Source organism: Cheilinus undulatus, linkage group 5, assembly GCF_018320785.1.
Source record: "Cheilinus undulatus linkage group 5, ASM1832078v1, whole genome shotgun sequence".
In the NCBI taxonomy this organism is placed as follows: domain Eukaryota; kingdom Metazoa; phylum Chordata; class Actinopteri; order Labriformes; family Labridae; genus Cheilinus; species Cheilinus undulatus.
Window position 1 is genome coordinate 49,438,423 of NC_054869.1, and position 27,317 is coordinate 49,465,739.

Here is a 27,317-nt window from a genome sequence, read left to right on the forward strand (position 1 = left end):
ATATAAATTTACTGCATCTTTGAGATATGACATACTCTTACCTATTGATCAAAAGGACCCGTGCATCCTCATGCATGTCCATCCACTTGCTATGAAGTGAGGGCAACGTTGAAATTGTCCAAATGTCCCCCTTTCTCCCCTTTGTCCCAGACTGCAGAACTTGGAAGTAGCATTTTCGACTGTAAACGCTCCACTTATGGCATGTCCGGCTGGAAACATAGACACAGATTCACACCCGAGCACACAAGTAGGAGCACACAAACTTTTCCTTACACATGTAGCCCACTCTCAGAGGTGGGTGAAATAGCACTTCAAAGGTCTGAGTCCATGGAAGAAGTCCTGCATGCGTGTTGCTGAAGGAGTTAAAATGGTGCGCTGGCAGTACCTGCTGGATCACTGTGGAATGGTGAAATTTAGATCCCCGGTGATCGAGTGGCTGCATAGAAACAGTTGCTATAAGTTGTTTGGTGTGATAGACATACATAAAAAAAAAAAAAAATGTGTTTTTAATGGAAGTCTATGGTCCAAATTTTGGACAAACAAGGATGGATGGAGCTATTTGGCGTCAGTAGAGTTCTGTGGGCAACACATCTTTCTTTTTTGATATGAAGAAAAATAATACCTTTGGCCAAATTTGATGCCTCAATCTATAAAAATGTGACTATCAACTCAAAAAAAATGATTATAAAAATGATAAATGTCCACAAAAAAAAAAAAAAATAGTAGGATCCGAGGGTGAGAGGTGACCAAGATCCTGATGGTCACTCTGACTGAGCTCCAGAGGTCCTGTGTGGAGATGGGACAAAGTTACAGAAGGACAACCGTCACTGCTGCCCTCCACTGGTCTCAGCTTCATGGCAGAGCGGCTAAACAGAAACCTCTCCTCAGTGCAGAACACATAAAAGCCAAACTAAGGCCCTTCTCCCCCCAGTTGGCCAGTTTAGCATGGGGGCAAGACAGCAGCTTCTTTAACCTCATGGCTTTGTTTTTGCTCTGATATGCACAGTCAGCTGTGAGGCCTTCAGTTATGTCCAGTCCATTTGATTTAGCACAGGTGGACTCCAATCGAGGTGTAGGAACATCTTTATAAAAATTTAGAGAAATGTGAGGAATGTGTGTTTTTGCAAAGGGTCTGAATACTGATGTCAATGTGAAATATCAGTTCTTATGTTTCGTAAATGTGCAAAAATGTATAAGTTCACTCTGTCATTATGGGGTACTGTAGGTCACTATGAGTGATAGTTAGATAATTGCCTGCTGCAGATTGGCTTCAAAAAAAAAAGCTTCAGTAACAAATATGTGATGTTATTCAAACTTTTCCAACACTTCCTGAAGTTTTCAGTCAAAGAACACAAATATAGAATCCGTCTCAGTGAGGAGGGGATTAAAGAGGCAGAAATAGCAACAGTGAGTCTGCAGGAATCCGATCCAGAAGTCCAGCTCATGTTTTCCCTCCCTCACTCTCTGCCCGGGCGATTACTCTGCTTTACTCATCCTGCTCCCCAGAGAGGCTCACACACACTTTACACACTCTCCAAAACACATGCTCACTCAGTCCCACAGTCCCAGTGGTCAGGCATGGAGGAGCCGAAGCTCCCAGTGAGTGGATGAGCTGGAGCGGCGTGGATGGAGCGCTGTGTGCTGCTGGATGGACTGACAGCGTTGATTTTCACTGACGGGAAACTTCTGCACACGCTTTAAACATGGAGTTAGGAAGAGTTTGGTCCAGACATCAGAGGACGCTGCTGCTCACCATGATGATGTTCAAACTGGGTAAGAGTTCAACATGTGCACTTCACTTCTCCAGCAGAAACACATCACCTTTAGTCTTGGAGTTAGAGATTAAAAAAGAGATGTGGGCTCATGAGAAATGGGCTGAGGTTATACAGAAATGCTCACAAATGCATCTACAGTTGATGCTTCTATGTAAAGTGAAAGTTCCTCTGTCTATCCTGTTTGTTTACAGTCTGTGAGCATGATGATATTTATTTAGATTCATAGAGGACCATAAAGGACTGTAGAAATTTATGATATTTATTTGTGAATTATAGAAGGGATTGACAAAAAATCTCCTGGAAATAAGACACACAATTTTTTTAACTTAAAGTAGACAAGTGTAAAGTGCTTTTCTGTCAATCAGCCAACCTTTATGTTAAAGCACCAACTTATACCAGGAGCTAAACTTCCTTTTAACAGGCAGAGCCAGACTCATGTTTAAACAGCCACCTGCTGCTAATGTGATACAAGTTTGATAGAAGGAGGCAAGGCCGCCCATAAGGGGGGAGCTTTGTGTGGACCAGCCAAAACAGGGGTCTGTGGAGGTCAGCAAAATCATAATCCACTGTAAAGATAAAATGTGATAGCCATACTTTTAACCTGTATAGTGACAACTGTTAGCAAAGCACAATTTTTTGGTTAATAAGTTATACCAGAGTATAATGCCTTCTATAAAATGTAAGCCCCTTTTCATAAAAGACAATTAAAATAGGTTAAAAGTGGCACAAATGTGTTTAAAGGAGCAAAATGGGTTGAAAAAGGCAGAAAATGGCAAAATGATTGGTTTGAAGTGGAAAAATTTTGCAGAAACTGTGGAGAAAATGATTTATTAGTGACAAAAATGGATCAAAAGTGGCAGAAATGGTCATAAAAGGTGGTGAAATAAGGTTAAAAATTTCAGAAAAATAGATTCAAAATGGCAAAAATTGTCATAAAAGGTGGTGAAATAGTGAGAAGCAAAATGTGTTTAAAGTTGCCATAATTGGTTAACAGAGGCCAAAATAAAATAGGTGTAACGGAAAAAAAAATGATTCAAAGAGGCCAAAATGTGAAGAAAATCTGGGGAAACAGGATTTAAAAGTACCAGAAATAGATTTAAAATGGCAGGAATGGACAGAAAATGGGGTTAAAAGGGGTTTCTAGTGACAGAAACAGATTTAAAGTGGCAAAAAGAGCCACTCAAACCTACTCAAACCTCCAATTATTCTTTTTATGATGTCCAACAGGAAGAACATCACTGCCTGAACTGAATTCTTCGAACACCTGAAGGAAATATGTCTCATGCTCACCAGCTCCAAAAGCTGGTGAAATAGTATTAGTGAGAAGCAAAATGTGCTTGAAGTTGCAACACATGTTTAAAGTTTCAAATTTGGGTTGACAGGGGCAAAAAATAGGTAGGAAAAAAACCTCAAAGTGGCAAAAATGTGCAGAAAAAGTGGTGAAAAGCAGTTTTTAGTGACATAAAAATTGTTTTAAAGTGGAAAAATGGACATAGAAGTTGGTGAAATTGGATTAAAGTAGCAGAAGTAGATTTAAATTGTTAAAAATGGGCAGAAAATCTAGTGAAATCGGATTACAGAGTTGCAGCATGTTTAAAGTTGCAAAACTGGGTTAACAGAGACAAAAAATAGGTGAAAATGGCTAAATGGATTCAAAATGGTGAAAATGTGCAGAGAAAAGAGGTGAAAAGTGATTTCTAGTGACAGAAAAATTGATTCAAAGTGGAAAAAATGGACAGAAAAGAATGTGGAATTGGATTTAAGTGGCAGAAATAGATTTAAAATGGTCATAATGGGCAGAAAATCTGGTGAAATAGGATTACAGAGTTGCATCGTGCTTAAGAAAAATAGGAGAAAATGGCTAAATGTATTCCAAAGTGGGGAAAATGGGTAAAAAAAAAAAAAGTGGTGAAATAGGAGTAAAAGTGACCAAAATGTTTTTACAAATGGTAAAAATGGGCAGGAAAAAGTGTGCAAAACACTGATGTGATGAAAATCTGGCACACATACACTGATGTCATCAATAAATCACAGCTGGGGGCCCATTCACTGGGATTGCCAGGTGAGATCTGTTGGTACACCTGGATGGAGATGCAGAATGAAGGATCAGATAGACATTCAAATAGAGCAATAATAATAATAATAATAACATTCTTGTGAAGCATGTAGAAGCAGGAACAACCATGTATACTGATAGACTGATCATTCATGTATGAACAACTACAATGATAATCTTAGTACCTACTGCTGTTAAAGATGAGCATCTCTGAGATTTACCTTAACCCTTTGAACAGCTGATGCTGAAGGGGTTTTTCCAGTCAGGATGCTGAGAAAAGTTGAACTACATTGGTTTTGTTTGGAAAATGACCTCCACCAGCAAATAAAATGGTTGTTGTTACCACAAACATGAGTTTCAGTAACTTTAAGTAAGGTTGAATTAATAACATATTATTTCAATAGTTTTTTATGTTTTTATATGCAAAGTCGTGCAGGCATTCCCCCACATTAACCCCTCTGCGGTCCCTGTCAGGTAATGGTCTAATTACCAGGATCTAAGTATCTGGTGGAACCCGCTCATGTGCTCCAACAATCCAGGCTGGTGTGCTTCTTGCTCGACCCCTGCACCTCACAAAACCCTGTTGACCCATTTTTCCCGCGACCTCTGTTTGTGTGGAGCGTCTGTAGCCCGTTTAAACGGAGACTGAGCGGAGGCAGGGATTGGCTGAGGGCGGCATTGTTGAGGATCTCCATGGTAACGAGCTGAGCGTCCGGCTGCACTGCTGCACAGCTTTTTTGTCTGGGCTTTGAAAGGCGAGGGGGGTGATGGGTATTAAGAAGGAGCATGGCAAGAGACTTGGCACGCCAAGCTCTCAAGGGTTTAAAGAAAAAGACCGAAACACAAACTGAGAGCACAGCGCATGTGATAATGAAGATGAATGTGACAGCGTTTGACTAATGTGACCACTTTCAAAAACTTTATTTAAAACAAAAGCACAAGACAGAACAACCACTGGGATTTCACTCTCAGTTTGCTCCGAGGGAAAGCTTAAAATTTTGAGCAGGACATGGAATTTAATTTGAAAGGGGCCCAAAAATGCAGACTGAGCTTCAGTCAAATGAAACAGGAACAACAGCAGCTTCAGAGGAGAGAAACCGTCTTCTATTGGGCTGTGAAGGGCTGCCATCTCCAGATGATACACTCAGGAGACGAGTGAATCAGTGTAAAGATACCTCAGCCCACCAGAGTTTATCCTGAAAACAACACAGAAAACATGCAAATATGACAGCATTGAATGTGATTGCAAAGATGTAAACACAGAGGATCAGCCAAGTACAGTCAGTCATCATCTAACTCTTCATCAGAGGTAGCCTGTAGAGCCTGAGAAGATTTACATTCAGAGGCATAAAGCTGACAAAAGCTGCTCCTCCTTTTACTGTGTTCACTGACAAAGCCCAAGAAGTTGTAGTCGGCAGTTAAAGATCCATGTAAAAGAAAAGGACTGAAACCTATTAAACTGTTAAAATGTGTGTTTGAAAGTTCTTCTTTACAACTTTTTATAAAGCAGTACAATAGCCCAGAATATCAGTGACTTAAAGAGAAATGATTTTCTGTAGCACATTTTGTATATTCATTTTTTATTAGATCTAAAGATAAGAAAATTCAAATATAAAATCTTTTTTTGTCCCAAAGGAGGGCATTCAAGGCACTAAGAGAAGTCTAACAAAAATTTTTAATTGCAAATAAAAAAGTTGAAAGAGAAGATACGTCTTTCAACTATACATACAGTATAAATATTTCAATATACAAAAAATGAACACTATGAATTTTGAATATAGGATTCAGATGTCAACAGTGATGGCGTTTCAATATATGAGACAAGCTGTAAAGGTAGAGGAAAAACTGAGAGCTAAGGATGGTTGTAAAATGAAGACAGAGGCTTCAAATGGAAATAAATATATATAAACAGGATAGTGTGAAAATGATCAATGCTGAGTAAATGACATCAGAGTATCTGTGACTGTTGAGTGGACATCAGAGTATCTGTGACTGTTGAGTGGTCATCAGAGTATCTGTGTGACTGTTGAGTGGTCATCAGAGTATCTGTGACTGTTGAGTGGTCATCAGAGTATCTGTGACTGTTGAGTGGACATCAGAGTATCTGTGACTGTTGAGTGGTGTTCTGAGATGCACCTGTAATCTTGCAAGTCGTTTTTTTCTTTCATTTTGTGTACTGACGTGTCAGTCAGTGTGTTACAATCTGAGTCTTAAACAAAGGATATTTTTTCTTTAATTTATTTCTGTGTCAGTTTTGGAAGGATGTTATACAGTTTTAGTTAGACTTCATTTTTTGTAAAGCTTTGTTTTTCATTATAGTTTTTTGAAACAAAGTAATTTTAGGAATTTCGTTTTGTTGGTTAACTATTTTTACCTTGATCCATACACATTTACACCACTCTGGATTATAGTTGGAGCAATTTGGGATTTAGTGTCTTGCCTTATGACACTTTGACATGTGACTGTAAAAGCCTGGGATTGACTGGTCAGTGGTGAATGAACTTGAGCTTGTACAGCACTTTTTAGTCTCCACAGGTCACACTTACATTCACACAGTGATGTCAAAGGCTTCTTTGTAGAGTCGCCATCAGCATTAACCCTTTCATATGCATCCATACACATCCACACCCCACTGTTGCTGTAGAGGGAGCATTTTGAGATTAGTGTGTTACCAAAGGACATGTGACTGCAGGAGCTGAGGATCAAACCTTTGACCTTTTAGTTGAGAGATGACCAACTCTACCCACTGATCCCTGGATACAGAAGACAGCAGCCGGAGGCCGTACCCCTGGTACAACTTTGTTCCACTGGTTCCACAGTGGAGAACCAGAGAGGAAGGGGCTCTTACTCACCCTGAAAGCGCCATTGTCATGTAGAAGAACAGCCAAAATGCATCAAGAGGTATTCAGGGGCCTTTAATTGGGGTCTTCCCATGTCTCCTGTCTTCCTTCTTTGCAATAAAACAACTGCTGCTTAGAATTTATCAGCTCCAACTTCAATATGATGCACTGAACTGCAGCCATCATGGCTTCCTGTTCACAAACAAGCAGATATTAGTGGTAGGATAGCAGAGTGAGAGAGAGTTTCAACATAAATCAGGCTTTAACCTGGCTAGACATTTTCTTACAGCAAAAGGAGATTCATTATCATGAACCCTCTTGTATTTCGCCCCACAGAGCTGCCATAAAGGGAGTTTTTTCTTCCCCTCCCTTAAACCAGTCAAACACTTGTTCCTGAAAGTGATGCGACCCGTGCAGCAGCTCACAGAAGAGACAAAAGGATGTGCGTCTGTGACTCAGTGTGTAACTGTGACTGATTCAGGGGGGATTTGTGCATTTTTTCGTATAAAGCCGAGCAGGCACCTGCTGTGGAGCCCTCGGAGCACAAAGCTGAGCCCAGGCAGAGCTGCCAGACCCTCGTGGTGATTCAATAAAATTCCTTAGAGCTCAACTTGTGCGTTAGCCAGGGGCTTCCCTTTTCTGCAGTGATTCATAGCCCGGCTGCCGCTTCCTCTGCCCTGCAGCGTGTCTCTGTGGTGACTCTGGGAGGCTGTTTGCGTGACTTGGAGTAAACACTTCGTCTCACTCTCCTCCCTGCCTTTTCACCTGCCAAGAGTGAAAAATATCCTGATGCGTTTTAGACAGAGTTTTCTCAGTGTGCTATCTTCTAAGAGGCTCTCAACCCTAACCAGTTTGGTTCAGTGGTAACAAACTCCAGTTCATTTGCCAAGTTGGTTGACTTTATATACACTGGTGTGAAATCTGATCACTGAACTCTAGTGAGGACCAGATCACCCTCTGAAGCAGGTTGGGTTAAGGATCTCTAAAGTGAAACTACACAATTACTTTATCTCAAACTAATGTGCCTTACCCTGCCGATGGGGTATATTTGTAGCAAAGCAGATGGATACGCCTGTTTTCTTGTTTCTCACTGGTGAATCCATCTTACAAAGCCCCCTTCTGAACTGTTTGGGCCAGGTTAGAAAGTGACACGACCAATCAGCTTCGAGGGGCAGTACTTCAGGCGCTGCAGAGTCGTGACGTAAGCAAGCAGCAACAAGAGGCCGGTGCAGTTATGGCTGAAGACATGAGCGTGGATGCTGCTAAAGCGTAAGTTTTTATCAGAACTTGACATTTCATTGTTAGAAGAAGAACAAAGAACAGCATTAAGTTGTTTTCTCTTCAAAAATGACAAAAGTCATGTACTGACATGACTACAGTCGCCATGTTTTGCATTATGCAGCTATCTATGGAGTCTATTCTCGTTGGCAGAGCACCTTGGTTTGGGACTATGACGTCACGTGTTTTGTTGCTCTGATTGGCCTGTAAAGATGTGACGGGCAGATCATTTATCCAATCACCTTCTGAGATTTTTTTTAAAGGCTCTGCCCTTTCCCCAAACGCTGTGTATGAGAGTTTTTCCAGATGGATGTGTGAAACACATCCATCTGGCGTGTCAGGTTAGTATATTTGACTTTCCTGACTAAACTCCTTTAGGAACTACTGTAGTTTTCAGACAGAGTGGTCACTGTTTCTGACTAACAGCCTTAGTGAATGTAGTTCTCTTTGTTCACTTCTAACCCGTCAGCCTGTCAAAAAGATAGAGAACAACATCCAACAGGTTTGGCATCAGTGAACCTGACTGTGACTGACAAAGTTGAATTTGACAGGTTTCGATGTAAAAGGGCTGTTCCTCCTCTGTCATAATAAGCTAAGTATTGTTGTTGTTGGCGCATGCAGGCTAACCCCGAATTTCCATATACAGCGTGCTTGCCGCGCACCGAAGCGCCGTGGGTTCGCTCCGACCAGAAGGCGAGCAACCTCGCCCACTGAAAGCGAGTCTAGAGCGCTGCGCCGTGGCGTGCAAGCCCTGATCAGCAGGAAGAGATCACGGGAGAACTGTGAGTTCATGCAGGAATAGCATGTCAACAGCGGACTAATTTACCTTTTGGGGTTAATTTATCATCCTTTCCAGTATAAGTCTATGATATTATTGCTTCCTTCATTGAGTGAGTACATTCAGAAGTTAAAAGGTCAATGTTTGCTTAAAGGATCTGTGGTTTTATGCAAAATTCTTTGGCTAAATATCCCCAAAGGTGAACTTTTCCTCATCAATGGCGCCATTGTAGCTCTGTGACCCACTGACCTCTTGGTGACCCTTTGCTCTCGTTGCAGGATGATGAGATGAGATAAAATGGATACCTATATTTACCCTGGCTGAATTAAACCAAGCCAGGAAAGAGGTGAACAACTTTCTAACAGTTCAACTCCAAAATTCGGTCACACGTAGATCTCAGTGGTAACATTTCTTTAAAAAGCGTATCCCAACATATATAGTGTGTTTAGACACAGACTTTGGATTTTACTTTGCATGGACTTGAAATGGCTGTGAGACTCATTTTCAGGTTTGATGTTGGGAAAACTGGTAGATACACATCATAAAAATCAAGTATCAAAGAGAACAACAGCTCTGCTTCCTATCAGAGGGATCAGTGAATGTTAACTTCAGACTAAACCCCTTCTGAGGACCCCCCTGGAGTCTCTGCAGATCGTCCAGGTTTGACGGTGACATCTTTCTACCTGCTAACACGGATCTGCTCTGCTCAGTGTTAATCGCTGGTACCAGGCAGTGCCAGGGTGTCCGCTCTGTCGGGCCATAACAATGATCTATGAAGTGCTCAGTGAAGAGTAGGGGGGTGTGCTGTGAGTGGGAGGGGTCGTTATCAGCTCGCTGGAATGTGTGACGGGTTGATTGGGTTAAGATGGAGGGGTGAGGAGTGAAGAGACCCCCGCTGTCTCTGTTCCTCCTCTTCTTCAGAATTCAGGAGACTGTACTTGTGCTGGTTAACATGAAATGTTCTGATTTTGTAGTCTAGAGTAAGATTTACTTAACTAAGGAGGCATTAAAGGAAAGGAGAAAAGGTAAAGATGGTCTCAGCTCATGTGAGAGCTGCCAAAAGAGGGAGGGATGCAAAGATGTGACGCAAGACAAAGATGACTCCTCTAATGAGGAATCACAGCAGAGATTAGGAGGGAGAAACATGGAAAACATTTACCATTTAACCTATGTTAATCAACTTTCTTCAGAATTTGGCAAACTGGTCAGAGAAGATTCTACATGGTTCTAAGACAAAGCAAAGAAAGAGTCTTAGTCCACTATGGCTGCCTAGATACTAAAACTTGAACTGGTCTTTGAACTGGTTTTTAAAATTTTACTTTATTATCTATTTTTTGATTTGAGAAATGTCTTAGGACATTTCTAGCAGGTTAGAATGGTAGTCACAGTATAAAAAACCCCACAATTTTCATTCCTTAAATAACCTCTTAACAGGAAGGAAAGGAGATCACGTGTGCCATTGTGCACAGAGGGAGAAGAAAAAGAGACCAAACTGCATTTGATCGCCTGCCCTGATTTAACTCAATTTACAAAAACAATGTGGCAACTACACTCAGCGGCCACTTTATTAGGTACACCTTGCTAATACTAGGTTGGACCTTCTTTTCCACTCAGATCTGCCGTAATTCTTCGTGACATAGTTTCACCAAGATGTTGAAAACATTTCAAAGAGATTTTGGTCCATCACACAGCTGCTGCAGATTTGTCAGCTCTTGTTCATGATGCAAATCTCCCGTTGCACCACATCCTAAAAATGCTCTACTGGATTGAGATCTGGTGACTGTGGTGGTGTGAACTCATTGTGATGTTCTAGAAACCAGTATGAGATGATTTGAGCTTTGTGACATGGTGCATTATCCTGCTGGAAGTAACCATCAGAAGATGGTTTCACTGTGGTCATGAAGGGATGGACATAGTCAGCAATAATACTCAGGTAGGCTGTGATGTTTAAACGATTCTCAGTTTGTACTAAGGGGTGCAAAGTGTGCCAGTAACATATCTCCAACACTGTTACAGCACCAGCAGCCTGGACTGTTGATACAAGGCAGGATGGATCCATGCTTTCATGTTGTTTATGCCAGACTCTGACCCTACCATCTGAATGGTGCAGCTGAAATCCAGACTCATCTGACCAGGCAACACTATTCCAATTTTCTTTTGACCAATTTTGTTGATCCTGTGTGAATTGTAGCCTCAGTTTTCTGTCCTTGACTGACAGGAATGTGGTCTTCCACTGCTGTAGCCCATCTGCTCAACCTATCAGCCACTGAGGCAGGTAACATGACAGAATGATTTTGTGACCCTAAACGATGTACATCAAGCCGCGATCGTTTGCAATTTTATACTAGAACCAAGCAAACCTAATCACTAATTCCTCCTCCCTGTGTCAGAGCTTTTGAAGGATTGCAGGAATCGTTCAAAGAGTATTTAATTCTCTTAAGGCTAACACTCATAATGCAGTATGCATGAATGTATAGTGACCCTGTATTTCACACAGTGAACATTTGCATGGATGCTTATGGGACAGACTAGTCAGAAACATGGTTTAAAATGAGCAGAGTGAACTGCCACTCAATTTACCAATCATGATTGAAAAACAAGATCTTTAAACTATACTATAGCACTAAAGCTAAGTACTATAATTCTTGATTTGCATAAACATTATGCTGCTTGTTAAAATAAAGTGGCTAGTAAAAATGTAAGTGTCTAGTAGATTTTTGAATCCACCAGCTAATGTGGAAAGTGGGCAAAAAAGTTAACCTCCAACTCTGCTTGGTTGTACTGAGTGGTTATTAGAGTTACTGTTGCCTTTTTATCATCTCAAACTAGTCTGCACAGTCTCCTCTGACCTCTGGCATCAACAAGGCATTTTGGTCGAAACAACTGCCGCTCATTGGATATTTTCCCTTTCTTAGACCATTCTTTATAAACCCTAGAGATGGCACCAAAAACAAAGCCATGTTCAAAGTCTCTTAAATCCCCTTTCTCCCCCATTCTGATGCGCGGTTTGAACTCCAGCAAGTCGTCTTGACCACGTCTACATGCCTAAATGGACTGAGCTGCTGCTAAGTGATTGGCTGATTCGCTATTTGTTTAACAAGCAATTGAACAGGTGTACCTAATAAAGAAGGCAATGAGAGTATAATCACTTTTAACTTCCGTGATAACAATAATGGTGCATATTTTCAAGACTGACTTTTCTGTTAAAGGATTGAATGAAACGCCTGTAGAGGTGAGCTACTTGCACTTGCATGCCAGCAGGTGTTTGATCTGACCTGTTTCCTGAATAATGTGGTTATTTAAATGTAATACTGTTTCCTGCAGGAAAATATGGGAAGGTTTAACGGACTTAAAAATGTATACCATCCAGTCTTAGCGTGTAGTCTTTAGCTTTGACATTTTTTATGTACACTTGACATGGTAGGATTCTTTGTGTTACCGAAGCCTGTCTTCTACCAAGGCTGTTTTTGAAAATTAGTCATTTATTTCTTAGTAGAAGCTCTTTTAAAAGTCTTACATTAACTGCCAAACCCAAATTTCTTTCTCTTTCTTTCTTTCTTTCTTTCTTTCTTTCTTTCTTTCTTTCTTGTCATAGCCTTAAAAAAGGTTAAAAAAAAAAAACAACTTTATCTCTCATTTACCTTACTGTTTTAATCTCATAACAAGTTAAAAAGTTAGAGTTCGGTTAAACTGGGTGGATGTCCCAAGAGCAGTAGAGTTAATCCGAGCAGATTTGCATGGGTTGCAGCTGAAATTCACTGTAAAGGTCTTTAACATGCTTTAAATTTACAAAGTGAAAGCTTGAGTAACTGTCTGAAATGCTGATCCACAGTGTGAAGTACAGGAACATTTTTCATAGGCAAGAATCATCAGTGGTTTCTGCTCATTATAAAGTCACTGACTCAGGTCTGTCAGCTCTTCCCTGCAGCTCACTCTAACAGTGAAAACATCACCAGGTGTAGTGAGACTTGTTACCGGTATTTAAATCAAAACAGAGAAACCACAAACAAAACATCACCTTGCTTTCTCAGGTAAAAAAAAGTGAGGCAGTGGGAGGAGAAGTGAGATGGGGGCTCAGTGTTAGAGAAGATGAAGGAGGTAACAGCAGCTGACTGTCAGAGGAAGTGAAGGTGTTAAAGAGGATGCAGAGAGATGATGGATGGAGGTGTTAACATGGAGGATATAAACATTGTTACTGTTGTTATGACTGATTTCATGGCAGAAGAGTTAAATTTATCATTTTTATTCATTTTTGAGTATGAAGCCCAGCACAGTCTTCCTCTTACAATGGAGAAGCTGAATTTCTATGCCATGACAAACAGTCTTCCCTGGCTCTGGTAGATAATTTCTTTGTTGCAACAATGATTCTTGGGAATAAGTCTTATACTGCTGGAAAGTCTGTCTATTTTCCCTTTTAAATGGTGCCACATTTGTGGGATGAGCAGCAGAGCTGAGTGTATGGGTTGCGCCCATGAAAAATTTGCCAAATCTTCTCTGCAGCTTATTTTGCTGTAGGTATCGGCTGGTGCTGATCAGAGCCTGGTTGTCATTAATGGAGGTAATCTTAATGCAGAGAGATATCGAGATGAGATTCTGCAACCATATTTGTCTGGGACTGGATTCTGTCCTCCAAGATGACGACACTCATTCCCACAGATCGGGTTTTATCAGAGGCTACCTCCACAATTTGGGAGTGGAGAGGATGGAATGGCCTGCCAGCAGTCCTGACATTAACCCCATTGAACACTTGTGGGATCAGCTTGGATGTGCTGTTTGTGCCAGAGTGACCAATACAACCACGTTGGCTGACTTGCGACAGATACTTGTTGAAGAATGGGATGCCATCCCGCAGCAGTGTGTGACCAGGCTGGTGACCAGCATGGGGGGGAGGTGCCAGGCTGTTGTAGCTGTGTATGGTTCTACAGCACTACTGAGGCTACTGTTTGTTAAATGAATAAATTGTGAAATTGCCAATATGTCTTGCTTCTTCAGACTTCAGTCATCCAACCCACCAAACAAGAGTCAATGGTAGAATAAGCTGTTTGGCATTGGTAGAGAAGATTTGGCAAATTTTTCACAAGTGCAACCCACAAACTCAGCTCTGCTGCTCATCCCACAAATGCATGTTCCTTACAAATATGGCACCATTTAAAAGAGAAATAAACAGGCTTTGCGGTGGTGTGATTGGGTATGTTTAAATGGCTAGTCAATAGCTGACAAGCCAAATAGCCAATCATTTAAAGGATTTTAGGGAGGCAAATCAGATTTCAGGGGGCCCTGGTCAGCCCTGGCTACTACTGGTTATGCCCCTAAAATACGATCTGGTGCTGCTATTAGTCTCCATAAACCATCAGGGCATTACAAAACAAAATACAACTAATATTTTGGTTGTCAGTGTGTTTTCCATTTACAGCGTTGTCTCGTTAGGTAACCAAAAAAAAAAAAAAACTCAAATCAATACATTTTTCTTGTCAAAATGTTTGTTTACAAAATTAGCATGGTAGCACTGTCTTGTGCAGAACAAAGAATTACAATACAGCCAAGCACAAGCTTCATGTTCAAATGCTGGCCACATTTCACATTATGGTTAGAGATTGCTGAGGGCCAATCAAAAATGGGCCATGGGCCATAGTTTGGACACCCCTCCTAGAATGTGTTATAGTGTGCATTTAATCATAGGCGTTCATTAGATTCAGGGTTGTTATAGCAGTAATTATCACAAACTGTCTTGTATTTTGAAATCATTTATGATTGGATGCCAGTCTTTTTCTGGCCTCTCGCTGTACTAACAAAGGAATAGCTAATTTAGATTCCACTGCCTTAAACTATGGGCAACTAACTTCCTGTTGGAAGAATTGGAATTGGAGAATCGGCCATCAGTATTGGCTCATCCTATCCAAATGCATCCAGAAACATTTAAACGCCACAGATTGAGCAGTGGGAGCAAACTGGGGTTAGCTGTCTTGCACATGGACACATCGACATGTGGCTGCAGGAGCTGGGGATCGAACCTGCCAACTCTACCTACTGAGCCACAGTCGCTTAATGAGACATTAAAGAGCCGTTCACACCACTGTGGCTGCAGGGAGAAGCTGCGGAGGCTTAAGCGTACTATAGGGGAAAATAAAACATGCAGTTCATGTGACTTTTGGACATTAAATGCATGATGATTAATGCATTAATGCTGGCAGACAAGTCAGTGTTGCAGTCATGGTGCATTGGTTTGGTTAGAGACTGTCCCAGGACATCTTAGTGTATTTTGGATATTTGTTGTGACTTAGGATGTGGATTTAACATCCACACAGGATGACCCTGGTCAAATCTGAACATCCTACCAACACCCCTATTTTCAATTGCCTTGTTAGAGCGTGATAATATTCTGTCCCGCTGAGTTACACGTCCTCAGACTGATAGTGAGTGACACTTTCATTGACAACCCTGACAGCTGCTGGCTTGGCCCGTGTAATAAGTTTACTTTTAACACCATCTGCTGTGACCTTAAGTCCAGAGGCTCTTCATCTGCAGATTGCTTTCTAAGCACCTCTAAAGGTCAGAGTTATAGGAAGCCCACCGTACGACCCCGAGGGTAATACAGCTAAGGCTTAAAGAGGAGAGACAGTGAACTGTGGTAGCCTTCAGATATTCTCAAGAGCTACAAAAGGTGCTCGTTTACAGTCATGTGGCATCTTCTTAGGCTTTTAGTTAAGCAGTGTTACTGCATACACTATACAATGAAAAACATGGGTAAACTTTGAGATAACTCTGTGGGCTCATCTACTTCTTTAAAATCAGTTGTTTTATGTATCAAAATATGAACTGGATTGGTTAAAGACTTAATCTGCTGCAGATGTGCACTGACAGATGTTCAAGGTTGATGATAAATTAACTCAAGCTTTGTGTGGCAATGCGGGTCAAGGTGATCTACTGACCTGAAAAGCCAACCAGATACTTTGCTGTGGATAAGGATGAGAAAAAGTCGTTTGAGCTGGCCGCCACTTTTGAGGAAGGGAAAGGCTGGCTAGACAATTTCTAAATCTGAACTGATTTAAAAATGTAGGAGACTACTGACAGTTCTAACAGATTTTCAACAGTATAACCCTCCAAAGACAAAAAGAAAAAACTAGCATGGAAGACTATTACAATCCTCATTTGGCTCTCCTGGCATTTGATCTCAGCTCTGATCAAAACTGACATCATTGATTATCCTTGGTGGATTCTTTCCCAGCCAAATAGATGAAAATATAACTTTTTTGCAATGATTAGTCTAAAGTAATATGACTGCATTCTATAGACCAACTTCACACTGCAGAATAATGTAATGAAGTGTGGTTAGGCACGCTGAATGATGACAATGTGGTTCCATAAGAAGAGGTGGTTTTAATGCAACTTATCTTACTTCCTGCTAAACCTAAGTTTGCAGTTGCATACAACTCAAGAAACAATATAACTTGGCTAAATGCTATGACAGGGCTACGACGTCACGTGTTTCGTTGCTCTGATTGGTCGGTAAAGATGTGAAAGACAGAATGTTCATCCAATCACCCTCCGATTTGTTTTTCACACTGTCTATGAGAGGTGTCCCAGATGGATGTGTGAAGCAGATCCACCAGGTGTGTCAGGTTATAAATACCATGGGTTTTGAATGTCCTACCAATACAAAATGACATTTTTGTCCAGTTTTAGTCATCACAGATGTTATTTTGGTTAGTCTTAGTCTGGTTTTTGTCATGGAAAAAGGCCGTTGACGAACATTTTTAGTCATAGTTTTAATCGATGAAATTAACACTGCCCTGAATGTACTGCAGGTGGGCCACAGGAAGCCATGTACAATTAACCACAACAAATTTAAAGATGAACTTAATTTTAAAAATCAAAACCTTTGAATCAAACTGAATTTAGTTTAAATGTTGAATTTGAGTTATCATAAAATACTGGATTTGATGATTATATATTTTTTAAATGTCACCTTTTTTGTCATTTATTTTGTCTAATGTAGAGAACCAGTGTCACAGTTTAACTGGTGTTGGATTAACCGGTGACACTCAGCTAAGACATTCTCTCTAAAACAGTTTATTCCCCAATTAGGAGATGGTATCAGTGGCTTCTGAGGCATATTATTATTAGGAAAGAAAATAAAGGAGACAGAGCAGATGTCTGATCAAAACCAAATAAATGATGCTGACTCTTTCATTTTACTTTGTGAATACACACATTCCTTCCTGTACTAAGTGTGCACTTTTAAATCCTCTGTTAATGATATTAAAATCTGGAGTTAAAGACTCTGAGCCTTAGCTTATGATTGTATGAGAGGTATTGGGGACCCAGAGGATTTTTAGGTTGCTGCAGCATACTTTAGTTTGGGATAGGCTGGTCTAGACTATATGGAGGAGATGTTATTTAAAAGTATATAAATATGTAGACTTTGTAACAGATCCTTACTTCTTTAACCGTTACTATGTCTCTATTCCAGGCTTTCTGTGCACAGCAGCAGCAGACAAGTGTTTATCGTCTCCCTGCAGCCACGGAGCCACGTGTCTGGAATACATGGGTGACTATGTGTGCGTGTGCCCCAAAGGACCAGTGTGGTACATGGGAAAAAACTGTGATGAGCTGTATGATGCCTGTCTATTTGCACCTTGCAACAACTGTACAAGCACACCAGGAACCGACCAGTTCACCTGCCTCTGCCCGGACGGCTTCACAGGACCCAACTGCACCCAGGATGTAGACGAATGTCAGAGCAACCCCTGCACAGGCATCCGCTCCCTCTGTGTGAATGGAGTCAATGAGTATTCCTGCCACTGCCCCCTGGGGTTAGGAGGGAATGACTGCCAGGATAATGTGACCGTCTGTGTGGAGGACACATGTCAGAATGGGGGCACGTGTATAGACATCCCTGACATTGGGTTTAGGTGCCTGTGTGCAGCGGGGTATGATGGGACGACCTGTGACGAGGACATTGACGAGTGTCAGTCAGAGCCGTGTCAGAACGGAGCAATCTGCAAAGATGGTGTCAACGGCTACCAGTGCTTCTGTGTGCCTGGATTCCAGGGTTATCACTGTGACCTGGACATCAACGAGTGTGCCTCAAGACCGTGTCAGAACAACGGGACCTGTCTGGATGAGGTGGATCACTACAGGTGTGACTGTGCTCCTGGATTCAAAGGTAAGATGCTGGAGAGTCTAGCTAGATCAGGGGTGTCAAACTCATGGCCCGGGGGCCAAATCTGGCCCATGGTACAGTTACACCTGGCCCGCAAGATCATATCATATTCTTATTAAAACTGGCCCTGAAATATGAGTTCTGCAGATTTCATCGAGCAAATTAATGTCAGCTTACTCTTGATTATATCAAATATCCTTAAGTCATACAAGAATCCTTAAGTCATACTTAAGTCAATCTATTATTTTGACTTTTATTTCATATTTTGACCTTTAACATTTACTACTTTGACTTTTTTCTCATATTTTGACCTTTTGAACTTATCATTTTGACCTTATCTAATAATTTCAGCTTTTCAATTTATAATTTTGACTTTTTGTGTCATATTTTGATCTTTTGAACTAATAAATTTGACTTTCCCCTATTTTGACCTTTCAGATGCACCATTTTAAATTCATATTTTTGCAATTAAAACATGATTGTGACTTTTTTTATATTTAAATATTTGCCTTTCTAAAGTGTTATTTTAACAAGGTCATGTTTTGACCTTTTGTACTAGTATATTTGACTTTTTAATCTCAGTATTTTGAATTATTCATATTTTGACCATTTTCAAAGGATTAATTTGACTTTCCCATATTTTCACCTTTTTCAATTTATAATTTTGACCTTTATCTCATATTTTGACCTTTTAGGTGCACCATTTAAAATTCATATTTTTGCCTTAAAAACATGATTATGACTTGATATATATATATAAAGTCCCCAGGGGGGCCCAGACCCCCGGTTGGGAACCAATGCACTAAGATCAATCATCAATCATCAATAAATCATCAGTATCACCCTTTTTTCACAGTTGGTGCATCTCATGTGAGAATAGCTAATGTCTTTAGGTGCACACAGAAGGGGGGGGTCTTTTTACTAAAGAGGGTTAAGACCCCTCAGCTCCACCTCTTTTCATGTTACCAGGTTTATCTGCAGTTACTTTGAGGCAGTGATTTTGATTTGGTTCTAACCAAACACCTTCTTTACTCAGGCTTCATCTAAACCTCAGTCTACCTCTCAGATATCACTAGCTGTGTGAAAATGTTTTTCACATTGAAGATTTAGATTGTGAGGTCAGTACATATGGCATATTGCTCTATGTGTGGCTCTTTTCTTCTGTTAGGACTGTAAAAAGAGGCTGTGGGGCTGTGTTTAATGAGCTTCAGTCTGAGTTGCCGTTGTCCATTCATAGCTGAGCTCTTGGCAGCTGCAGTGTTGGAGGTTACATCCGCATGTGTGATAAGATAATTAGCTGTGTGGCCAATCTAACGCCCTGGCCCCCGGCCATCCTTCCTCTGTCTCCTGCAGGGATTAACTGCGAGGTGGAGATCGACGAGTGTGAGGTGCAGCCCTGTCAGAACGGCGCTACCTGTCTGGATCATGTAGCAGCATACACCTGCGAGTGCATGGCCGGCTTCCAGGGCACAGACTGCGAGGTCAACATCGATGAATGTGCCAGTATGCCCTGTCTGAACGAGGGCAGGTGTATAGACGGTGTCAACAGGTAGGATTACACACCTTAAAATACAAGCTGCACAAAATTACACTAATCCAGGTTTTACATGCTAAATTTAAGGCATTCTCTCTTTTTTATGAAGCATGAAAGACTTTTACTGATCCTTTTACCAGAAGTGTATGATGGAGGCTAGGGAGCACTGTGAGCTGTGCTCTGAGCTGTTTTTATGTCCTTTTGAATTTTAAAACAGTCATCCATACATGAAGGTTAAAAATATAAAATTCTGGAAATATTCTGTGACTCACCAGACATTTGCCAAAAACAAACCAAATGTGGTAATTCTGTTTCCTTTTACCTGTGGTGTGTTAAAGTGCAATAATTGTTTTCACTGATCTTGATTTTGTTCCTTTTTTTAAGCTACTCGTGTGACTGTGATGGGACGGGCTTCTTGGGCGACCACTGTGAGGAGGATATCCCTGAATGTGCCTCTGACCCCTGCCAGCATGGAGCCACGTGTTTGGAGGGGATCAATGAGTACAAATGTCTCTGTTGGCCAGGTACCTCACAACTCTGGGCACAACCTATTTAAGCCCTGCATACTCACTCACTCAGTCAAATACCCACAATGCTAATAATAAAGATTCTTGGACCCCTTTTATAGCTTGCAAAATTCTTTAAAACTATTTAAAATTATTTATTTTAAAATTATTTAATTTTGTTTCGGTTAGAAGTAAATTATGGTTCTATAGCTTCTCTTTAAAATAGATCACATTTCCCCCTCATATGGGTCGCCTTGATGTGAACACATGCACTAAAGCAGTGGTTCTCAAATGGTGTGGCAAGGCACACTAGTGTGCCTTAAGGCAAGTCTAGGTGTGCCGTGGGAATTTGTACCATACATTATTACTACAACTTTATGGCGAGTACTGTAGCCAGGCCTGCCCACAGATCTGGCAGGGCCCCTGAAAGACCCCATATAATGGGACCTCCCCAGTTGGGATTTACTGATCAGTGCATTTGGTGCTTGCATCCTGGCAAACAGTTACCTCATTTAGACCTGAAAAGCATGGCAAGCTATTTTTGGGTTGAAATTGGGGTTGAAATTATTAATTCATGCTATTTTTTAATTAAGTTAACCAATTTTCTACCATTTTTTTCCACTTCTTTTGACGACTTAAACCATTTTGCTGCTGCTTTTCGCCACTTCTTATTACTCCATTTGACCCATTTTTGCCACTTTTTTTGGAACTTTTTGCCACATTTAACAAATTTTTGCTACCTTTTTACCACTCATGACCCTATTTTGCTATTGTTTGGCTATTTCTGCCATTTTCCCATTACTTTTAACACCTTTTTATCAAATTTTAGCAACTTCAACCCTTTTTTGCCACTTTTCTGCACCTTGTGATTTATTTTGACACCTTTTTGACAATTTTTGCCCACTTTTGCCTTAGTTGGACCGTTTTTTTTACCCAATTTTGCCCTTTTTTATTACTTTTAACCTTTTTTTTAACCATTTGTTTGCAACATTTAATCCTTGTAGGCCACTTCTAACCCATTTTTATCACTATTTTGCCAACTTCAACTCATTTTTTGGCTACTTTTTTTTTTGTAACCAATTTTCACCCATTTCTGACTTTGTTTTGCCACTTTTTACCCACTTTTGCCATCTCCATGATTCCCCAGTTGGCTGGGCCCCAGAAAGCTCTCCCTTTTATCTCCCGTTATAGGCCAGCTTGACTGTAACATTATTTAAAAAGTGTATTTTGTATTGATTTAAATATGGTGTGCCTTGAGATTTTGGCTTAATCTTAGGTGTGCCTTGGGTGAAAACAGTTTGAAACCACTGCACTAAAGTATAGTAAACGTGGTATCTGAATGACCAAAAGGAAGTAAATGCTAAATGTAAACATGGTCTTACAGACACCAAAGACTCCTCTAAGTCACTTAAAAAGGTCATAAAAGCAACAAAAACTCAAGGTTTCCCACACACAACTCAAACTGAACAAAGGAGCTGGATGATGTGACCCTTGGCTTTAGAGGACAAGAGGGTCATCAGGGTGGTTAGCTGTGCTCTGCATCCGTTAAAATTCATCTTAGAGAATAAAAAAAAACAGCAGAGTGGCTCTGCTTGAATCCTTCAGGGCTGTAATGAATTATAAAGAGTGATGCATGAGCACATTGCAGCAGAGGGCTGCAGACATCAGCAGTCTGTGAGTGATTCCTGCTGTCATAATCATTTTTGTCACTTTTCTGCATGTCATTGTGCAGATTTCACACAAGTTTTAAAACTTAAAGATATATTTAGTTTTTTTTTGATGGATGTTTGAGAGCACTACTTCCATTCTACTGCTGAGATGATAACTCTACAACAGGATAACTTTCTTACTTTCATATTCAGTTGGCTGGCTTTAATGTTTGTTAAATGCACTTTTTTTAGTATACGTATGCGTGTGTGTGGGGGTGTGTGTGTGTGAACATATGAATGCATGCATGCATAGTCTGTCATCTTGTTAAGCCTGTTGGCTTCTTGACCCCTCCTTAGACACATTTTTTATACAGAATGAGTATAATTCAATTTTCTGCAATCCTTTATGTCTGCAGATTAAAATAAAACAAAAAAGATGTGTGCACATGTGCATGACAACTGTTCTAAATGAGTTAACCGACCACCATTGCAACCTCATTTTAGAATTCTTACAAGTGTGAAATACGTCCTTAGAAATGACATTATCATGTTGTTGACTAAATTGGACTTAAATTTAAACATAACCTGTAAATCACTTTAGCATTAAAGCTGATATGTTGCTTTAAAAGGTGAAAAGAAAACTTGTTCAATATGAATTGAACAGGTTTTCTATGTAGATGATGTTTCCTTCAAACACCTGCACCAACATTTAAGGACTGTCACACAAGGCGTCTGCTTTATTTCCCTCAAATTCTTCTGGAATCTTCTACTATAATTATTTTAATCATCTAAAATTAAACTGGCCCCTTTGAGGAGGTGTATAGCATCTCTGCAGGGGCATTTATGGAGGTAGGAGCCTATTGTTTGTTTTCTGATTTGATCAAAGGGCTATTTTGCCATAAAATTGTTTTTATTTTTGTTGGGAATGCATCATATTATCAGCATGATAAGGACATTGGTGGATAAAGCTCCAAAATTAAATATCAACACTGGTAGATATCAGACTTTATGACTATACAGAATATATATCAAGCAGGCAGGGGTGTCAAACTCAAGGCCCGGGGGCCAAATCCGGCCCATGGTACAGTTTTACCCAGACCCCAAGATCATATCACCTTTTAATGAGAACTGGCCTGTGAGTGCTGAGGTCTGCAGATTTCCTCCAGTATAAAAATGTAAACTTCCAATCCCATACAATCCACTTTATTTATATAGCACATTTTTAAAAACATTCAAGTTTACCAAAGTGCTGCACAGTAAAATCATAGAGATCACAAACACTGCAGAAGTAAAAGAGGAAAGACAGAAAAGCTGGCAAGAAAACTATAAAAACATTTAAAATGAAATAATAACATAAAAACATAAAACAAATAAAAGCCATAAAAATTACAGGGATTAGGACTAAAAAAGACATAAAAGAATCACACAACTCTACTGCTGAATTAAAAGCCAAAGAAAGATGAGTGTTAAGACATGATTTAAAAGTTGGTAGGGTGGAGGATGTTTTAATTTCTAGAGGAGTGAAGATTAAAAATATCCTTTTTAAGTCGTAAAAATCTGAAAAATGAGCGAGTAAAAATAAGCAGATTAAAAAAACAGGAGTGAAGGAAAGAAATTAATTTGTGTTTTGATTTCATATGTTCATTTTGCATCTCAAGATTATGACTGAAACTTAGGATTTTGACTTTCATTTCAAATTTGAACTGTTAAATTCATAACTTTGACCTTTGAGGTTCATAATTTTAAATTTCAAATCATATTTTGACCTTTTAAGCTCATGATGTGAAATTTTATCTCATATTTTGACCTTTTTACACTCCTAACTTTGACTTTTAATCCAATGTTTTGGCTTTGAAACTCAAAATCTAGAATTTTATCTGATATTTTGACCTTTTAGAGGCACGATTTTAAATTTTGAGTCATATTTTGAGCTTTAAACTGATGATTTTAACTCTCTATTTCATATATTTGCCTTTTAAAAACCTTATTTTGACTTTTAATTTTGTGTTTCAACCTTTATGACTAATAAAGTTGAATTTTTTTTCAGATTTGTTGCCTTTAAACTTATCATTTTGACTTTTTTTTTTAAAACCATTTATTATCAGTGCTAAGCTGTTTCCCCTATATTTTGTGATATTGAGGTTGACAGTTAATGAGTAAATGTTGACCCTGTTTGTGCTCATGTTTGTGTGTCCAGGTTATGAAGGAGAGAACTGCCAGGTGGATATAGACGAGTGTGAGCAGCAACCCTGCGAGAATGACGGCGAATGTTTCCAGCGCTCTGACATCTTTAACTACCAGACGCTCCCTGAACTCAGCATAGCCAACTTCAGCTATGAAACAGCGGCTGGCTTCATCTGCCACTGTCTGCCAGGATTCAGCGGTTAGTCTGCTACACTGTAAACTCTACATTTGATGGTGTACTAAATAAAGTGACAGAACATGGATATAAATCTGTTTTTCATGTGCTTACAGGAGATAACTGCTCCGTCAATGTGGACGAGTGTGAGTCTGCTCCGTGTCAGCATGGTGGCAGCTGTCAGGATCTGATCAATTCTTATCAATGCGTGTGTCGAGACGGCTTCACAGGTAGGAGGAACTTCTTATCTACTCTTATCTACTAATTAAACTAAACTCTGCTGCTTTTCCTCCAGAGACAGCTCACAGCTGTCCTGTCTCTGGTGTCGCTCATCCTCACGGTCTGAAGGAGTCTGATGAGGGACATCCACTTCCTTACCTTCATATGACAGATCTGGAATAAATATTCATAAGCTTGCAGCTTTGTGAACAGTTGAAAAACAGTCTGATGCAGCATTATTTGACTGTCCTAATGTCCATTTATTATCTACACCAGGGATTCTCAGCCTTGGGGTCAGGACCCCTTTGGGGGTCACAAGACACTGAGCGGGGGTCTCCAGATGCCTTAAAACAAACCCATAATTTTTTTTTGGATTACACATTTGCCACTTGACTTCAATTTTGCCAATTTTTCACCTTTTTATCATTTTTTTTCCCACCAATTTTAACACGTTAAAGCAAATTAAAACCCATTTTTGTCCATTTTAAACCCTTTCCACCAATTTTTATCTCCACCAAGGAGGTGATGTGATCGGGAGGGTCTGTTTGTTTGTTTGCAACATAACTCAACAAGTTATGGACAGATTTTGCTGAAATTTTTCAGCAAAATCCATCCATAACGGACGGATTTCCCCCCGTCCATAACGGACGGATTCCCCCCCCCCCCGCCCCATGGGCAGCCTTGTTTGAGCGTGACTATTACTGAATATGCATGGCTGTGTTCAACCATCTTCAGGCACAGTGGGGGTCCCCGGTCTCTGGCACAGGTTATTTTGGGGGTCGCGGGCTGAAAAGTTTGAGAACCCCTGATCTACACCACTTATCCTTTCTGGGGCTGGAGGGGCTGGAGCTAATTCCAGCTGCCACTGGCTAAGAGTCCAAGGTACAAGACAGCAAGTCCAGCTCAAACAACTGATATGGCAACATATAATCAGACACTTTATGCCAATATGGGGATCAATACAGATATTACAGAATCAACATGGCTAAAAATTCTGTGATAGCATTTTTAAATACAACAATTCCAAAAAAGTTGGGGCGCTGTGTGAGATGCAAAGAAAAAGGAATGCAACAAATGTCAAATCTCATAAACCCATATTTTATTCACACTAGAACAAAAACAACATATCAGATGTTGAAACTGTGACATTTTAAAATTTCATGAAAAAATATTAGCTCATTTTGAATTTGATGGTAGCAGTGCATCTCAAAAAAGAATGGACAGGGCAACGTGTATCACTGTGTAGCATCCCATCTTCTTTTAACAACAGTTTGTTAACATATAGGAAGTGAGTCCTGGGTCATTTTTGTTTGATTTCTTTTATTTCATGATGCTCCAAATGTGTTCTTTTGGTGAAGGGTCTGGACTGCAGGCAGGTCAGTTTAGGACCCAGACTCTTCTACTGTGAAGCCATGCTGTTGTGATGGATGTCTTGCAGAAAGACTCTAGGCCTTACCTAAAAGACACGCTGTCTAGATGTGAGCATATGTTGCTCTAAAACCTCTCTCTACTTTTCAGCATTGATAGTTCCTCTCCAGATGTGTAAGCTGCCCATGCCGTGGCCACTAATGCAACCCCATACCATCAGAGATGCAGGCTTTAGAACTGAGCCAGGATAACAAGCTGGATGGTCCCTGTCCTCTTCAGTTCACAAAACAGAATTACAAATTTCAGATCATCTGACCACAGAACAGTTTACCATTTCACTTCAGTCCATTTTAAATGAGCACTGGACCAGAGGAGACTGCTGCATTTCTGGAACCTGTTCAGATATGGATTCTTCTTTGCATGATAGAGCTTTAACTTGTGTTTGTGGATGGCAAGGCCACTTTATGTCTGTTTTGAATGCAGTGCCACCCGAGGGCCAAAAGATCACCAGCATCCCATATTGGCATCCCTTGTCCCGTACACAGAGATTTCTCCAGCTTCTCTGAATCTGTTGATGATTTTATGGACTCTAGATAGAGGGATATCAAGTCTTTGCAATTTTACATTGAGAAACATTTTTCTGATATTGTTGCACAGTGTTCTGACCCTGTTTTTCATAGATTGGTGAATCACTGCCCATCTTCTCAGGGACTCTGCCTCTCTAAAGTGCTCCTTTTACATCCAGTCATGTCTCTTTCTTTTTTTTTTTTGTTAAAGATTTATTTTTTGGCCTTTTCGTGCCTTATTAGATAGAGGAGGACAGTGGATAGACTTGGAAACAGGGAAAAGAGCAGGGAGAGACATGCAGGAAATGGTGCCACAGGCCGGATTCGAACCAAGGCCGCCTGCGTACATGGTGCATCCCTTAACCACTCGACTACCGGCACGCTGCGTCATGTTTCTTTTTAAATAAATATTGATGCATCAAACTAAATTTAACATCCATTATTTCATTGGGTTTCCACACTGAAACAGGAATTTCCTTTCCAGGTTTAACGATCTGAAGTAAACTGAACATCCTCAATAGAAGCCAGTGAGGAGAGATAACCTGTACACGGGGTCTCAGGATCACCTCAGCCAAACAATAAAGGGTTAATCTTCATCCTGCTGATCATTCCTCATGGCCAGCCAAGGTATTAATTCCTCATTAGAGGAGATTTGTCACTGCATCACTCAAAACAGGAGGAAACGCACCAAAAGCTGACCTTGAAACACACAATCTGGACTTAGACGTGAGGAATTCAGCCAAACGCTCTCATGGACAGAGCAAGAGGCTAATTTGCTGACGCCCGGCTTATTGCGGCCGCGAGATGTGGAGACGCAGCAGAGGATGGGAGGGGATGAGAGGGCATATGGTTTGGAAGAGCATAGAAAACAACAAAGCCAATAAAAGGTGCCATATGTCAGGCGTCCACTGTGGGCATTAAACGGGGGTCTCCTCAGAAATTTATCAGGGGGAGGGGAGATTACAGCAAAGCTTCTTAGGGGCCTAATTAAAGCCTGATGAAAAAAAAAGACAGGATATAAAACACTGTGAGTAAAACAAAGGATTTCCCCAAATTTTCAGCCCTTTATTGTTTTTGTTTTGTTTGGATGTAAATGAATCATACTGGTGAGACAGAACAAAAAGACGATGGTGGTCTCTAAATATGATCCTATTATCTTCATGTGGCACGTGTGAACAAGGCTGGCTTTGCACGTGCAGGAGGAGAGGTGGTCGTTGGTCTAACTA

At 40.4% G+C, this 27,317-nt stretch overlaps 1 protein-coding gene across 1 annotated transcript in view; it reads left to right on the forward strand.

Moving 5' to 3' along the window:
- The first annotated feature begins 1,599 nt into the window (after positions 1 to 1,599).
- LOC121510109 (protein crumbs homolog 1-like) overlaps positions 1,600 to 27,317 on the forward strand; it is a 50,420-nt gene continuing 24,702 nt past the window's right edge. Inside the window, exons 1-6 of the mRNA XM_041788019.1 lie at positions 1,600 to 1,773; positions 17,198 to 17,893; positions 19,244 to 19,439; positions 19,809 to 19,948; positions 23,777 to 23,962; positions 24,055 to 24,168. Coding sequence (XP_041643953.1) covers positions 1,704 to 1,773; positions 17,198 to 17,893; positions 19,244 to 19,439; positions 19,809 to 19,948; positions 23,777 to 23,962; positions 24,055 to 24,168 — 1,402 coding nt within the window. The 5' untranslated portion in view covers positions 1,600 to 1,703. The remainder of the gene's footprint in view (positions 1,774 to 17,197; positions 17,894 to 19,243; positions 19,440 to 19,808; positions 19,949 to 23,776; positions 23,963 to 24,054; positions 24,169 to 27,317) is intronic.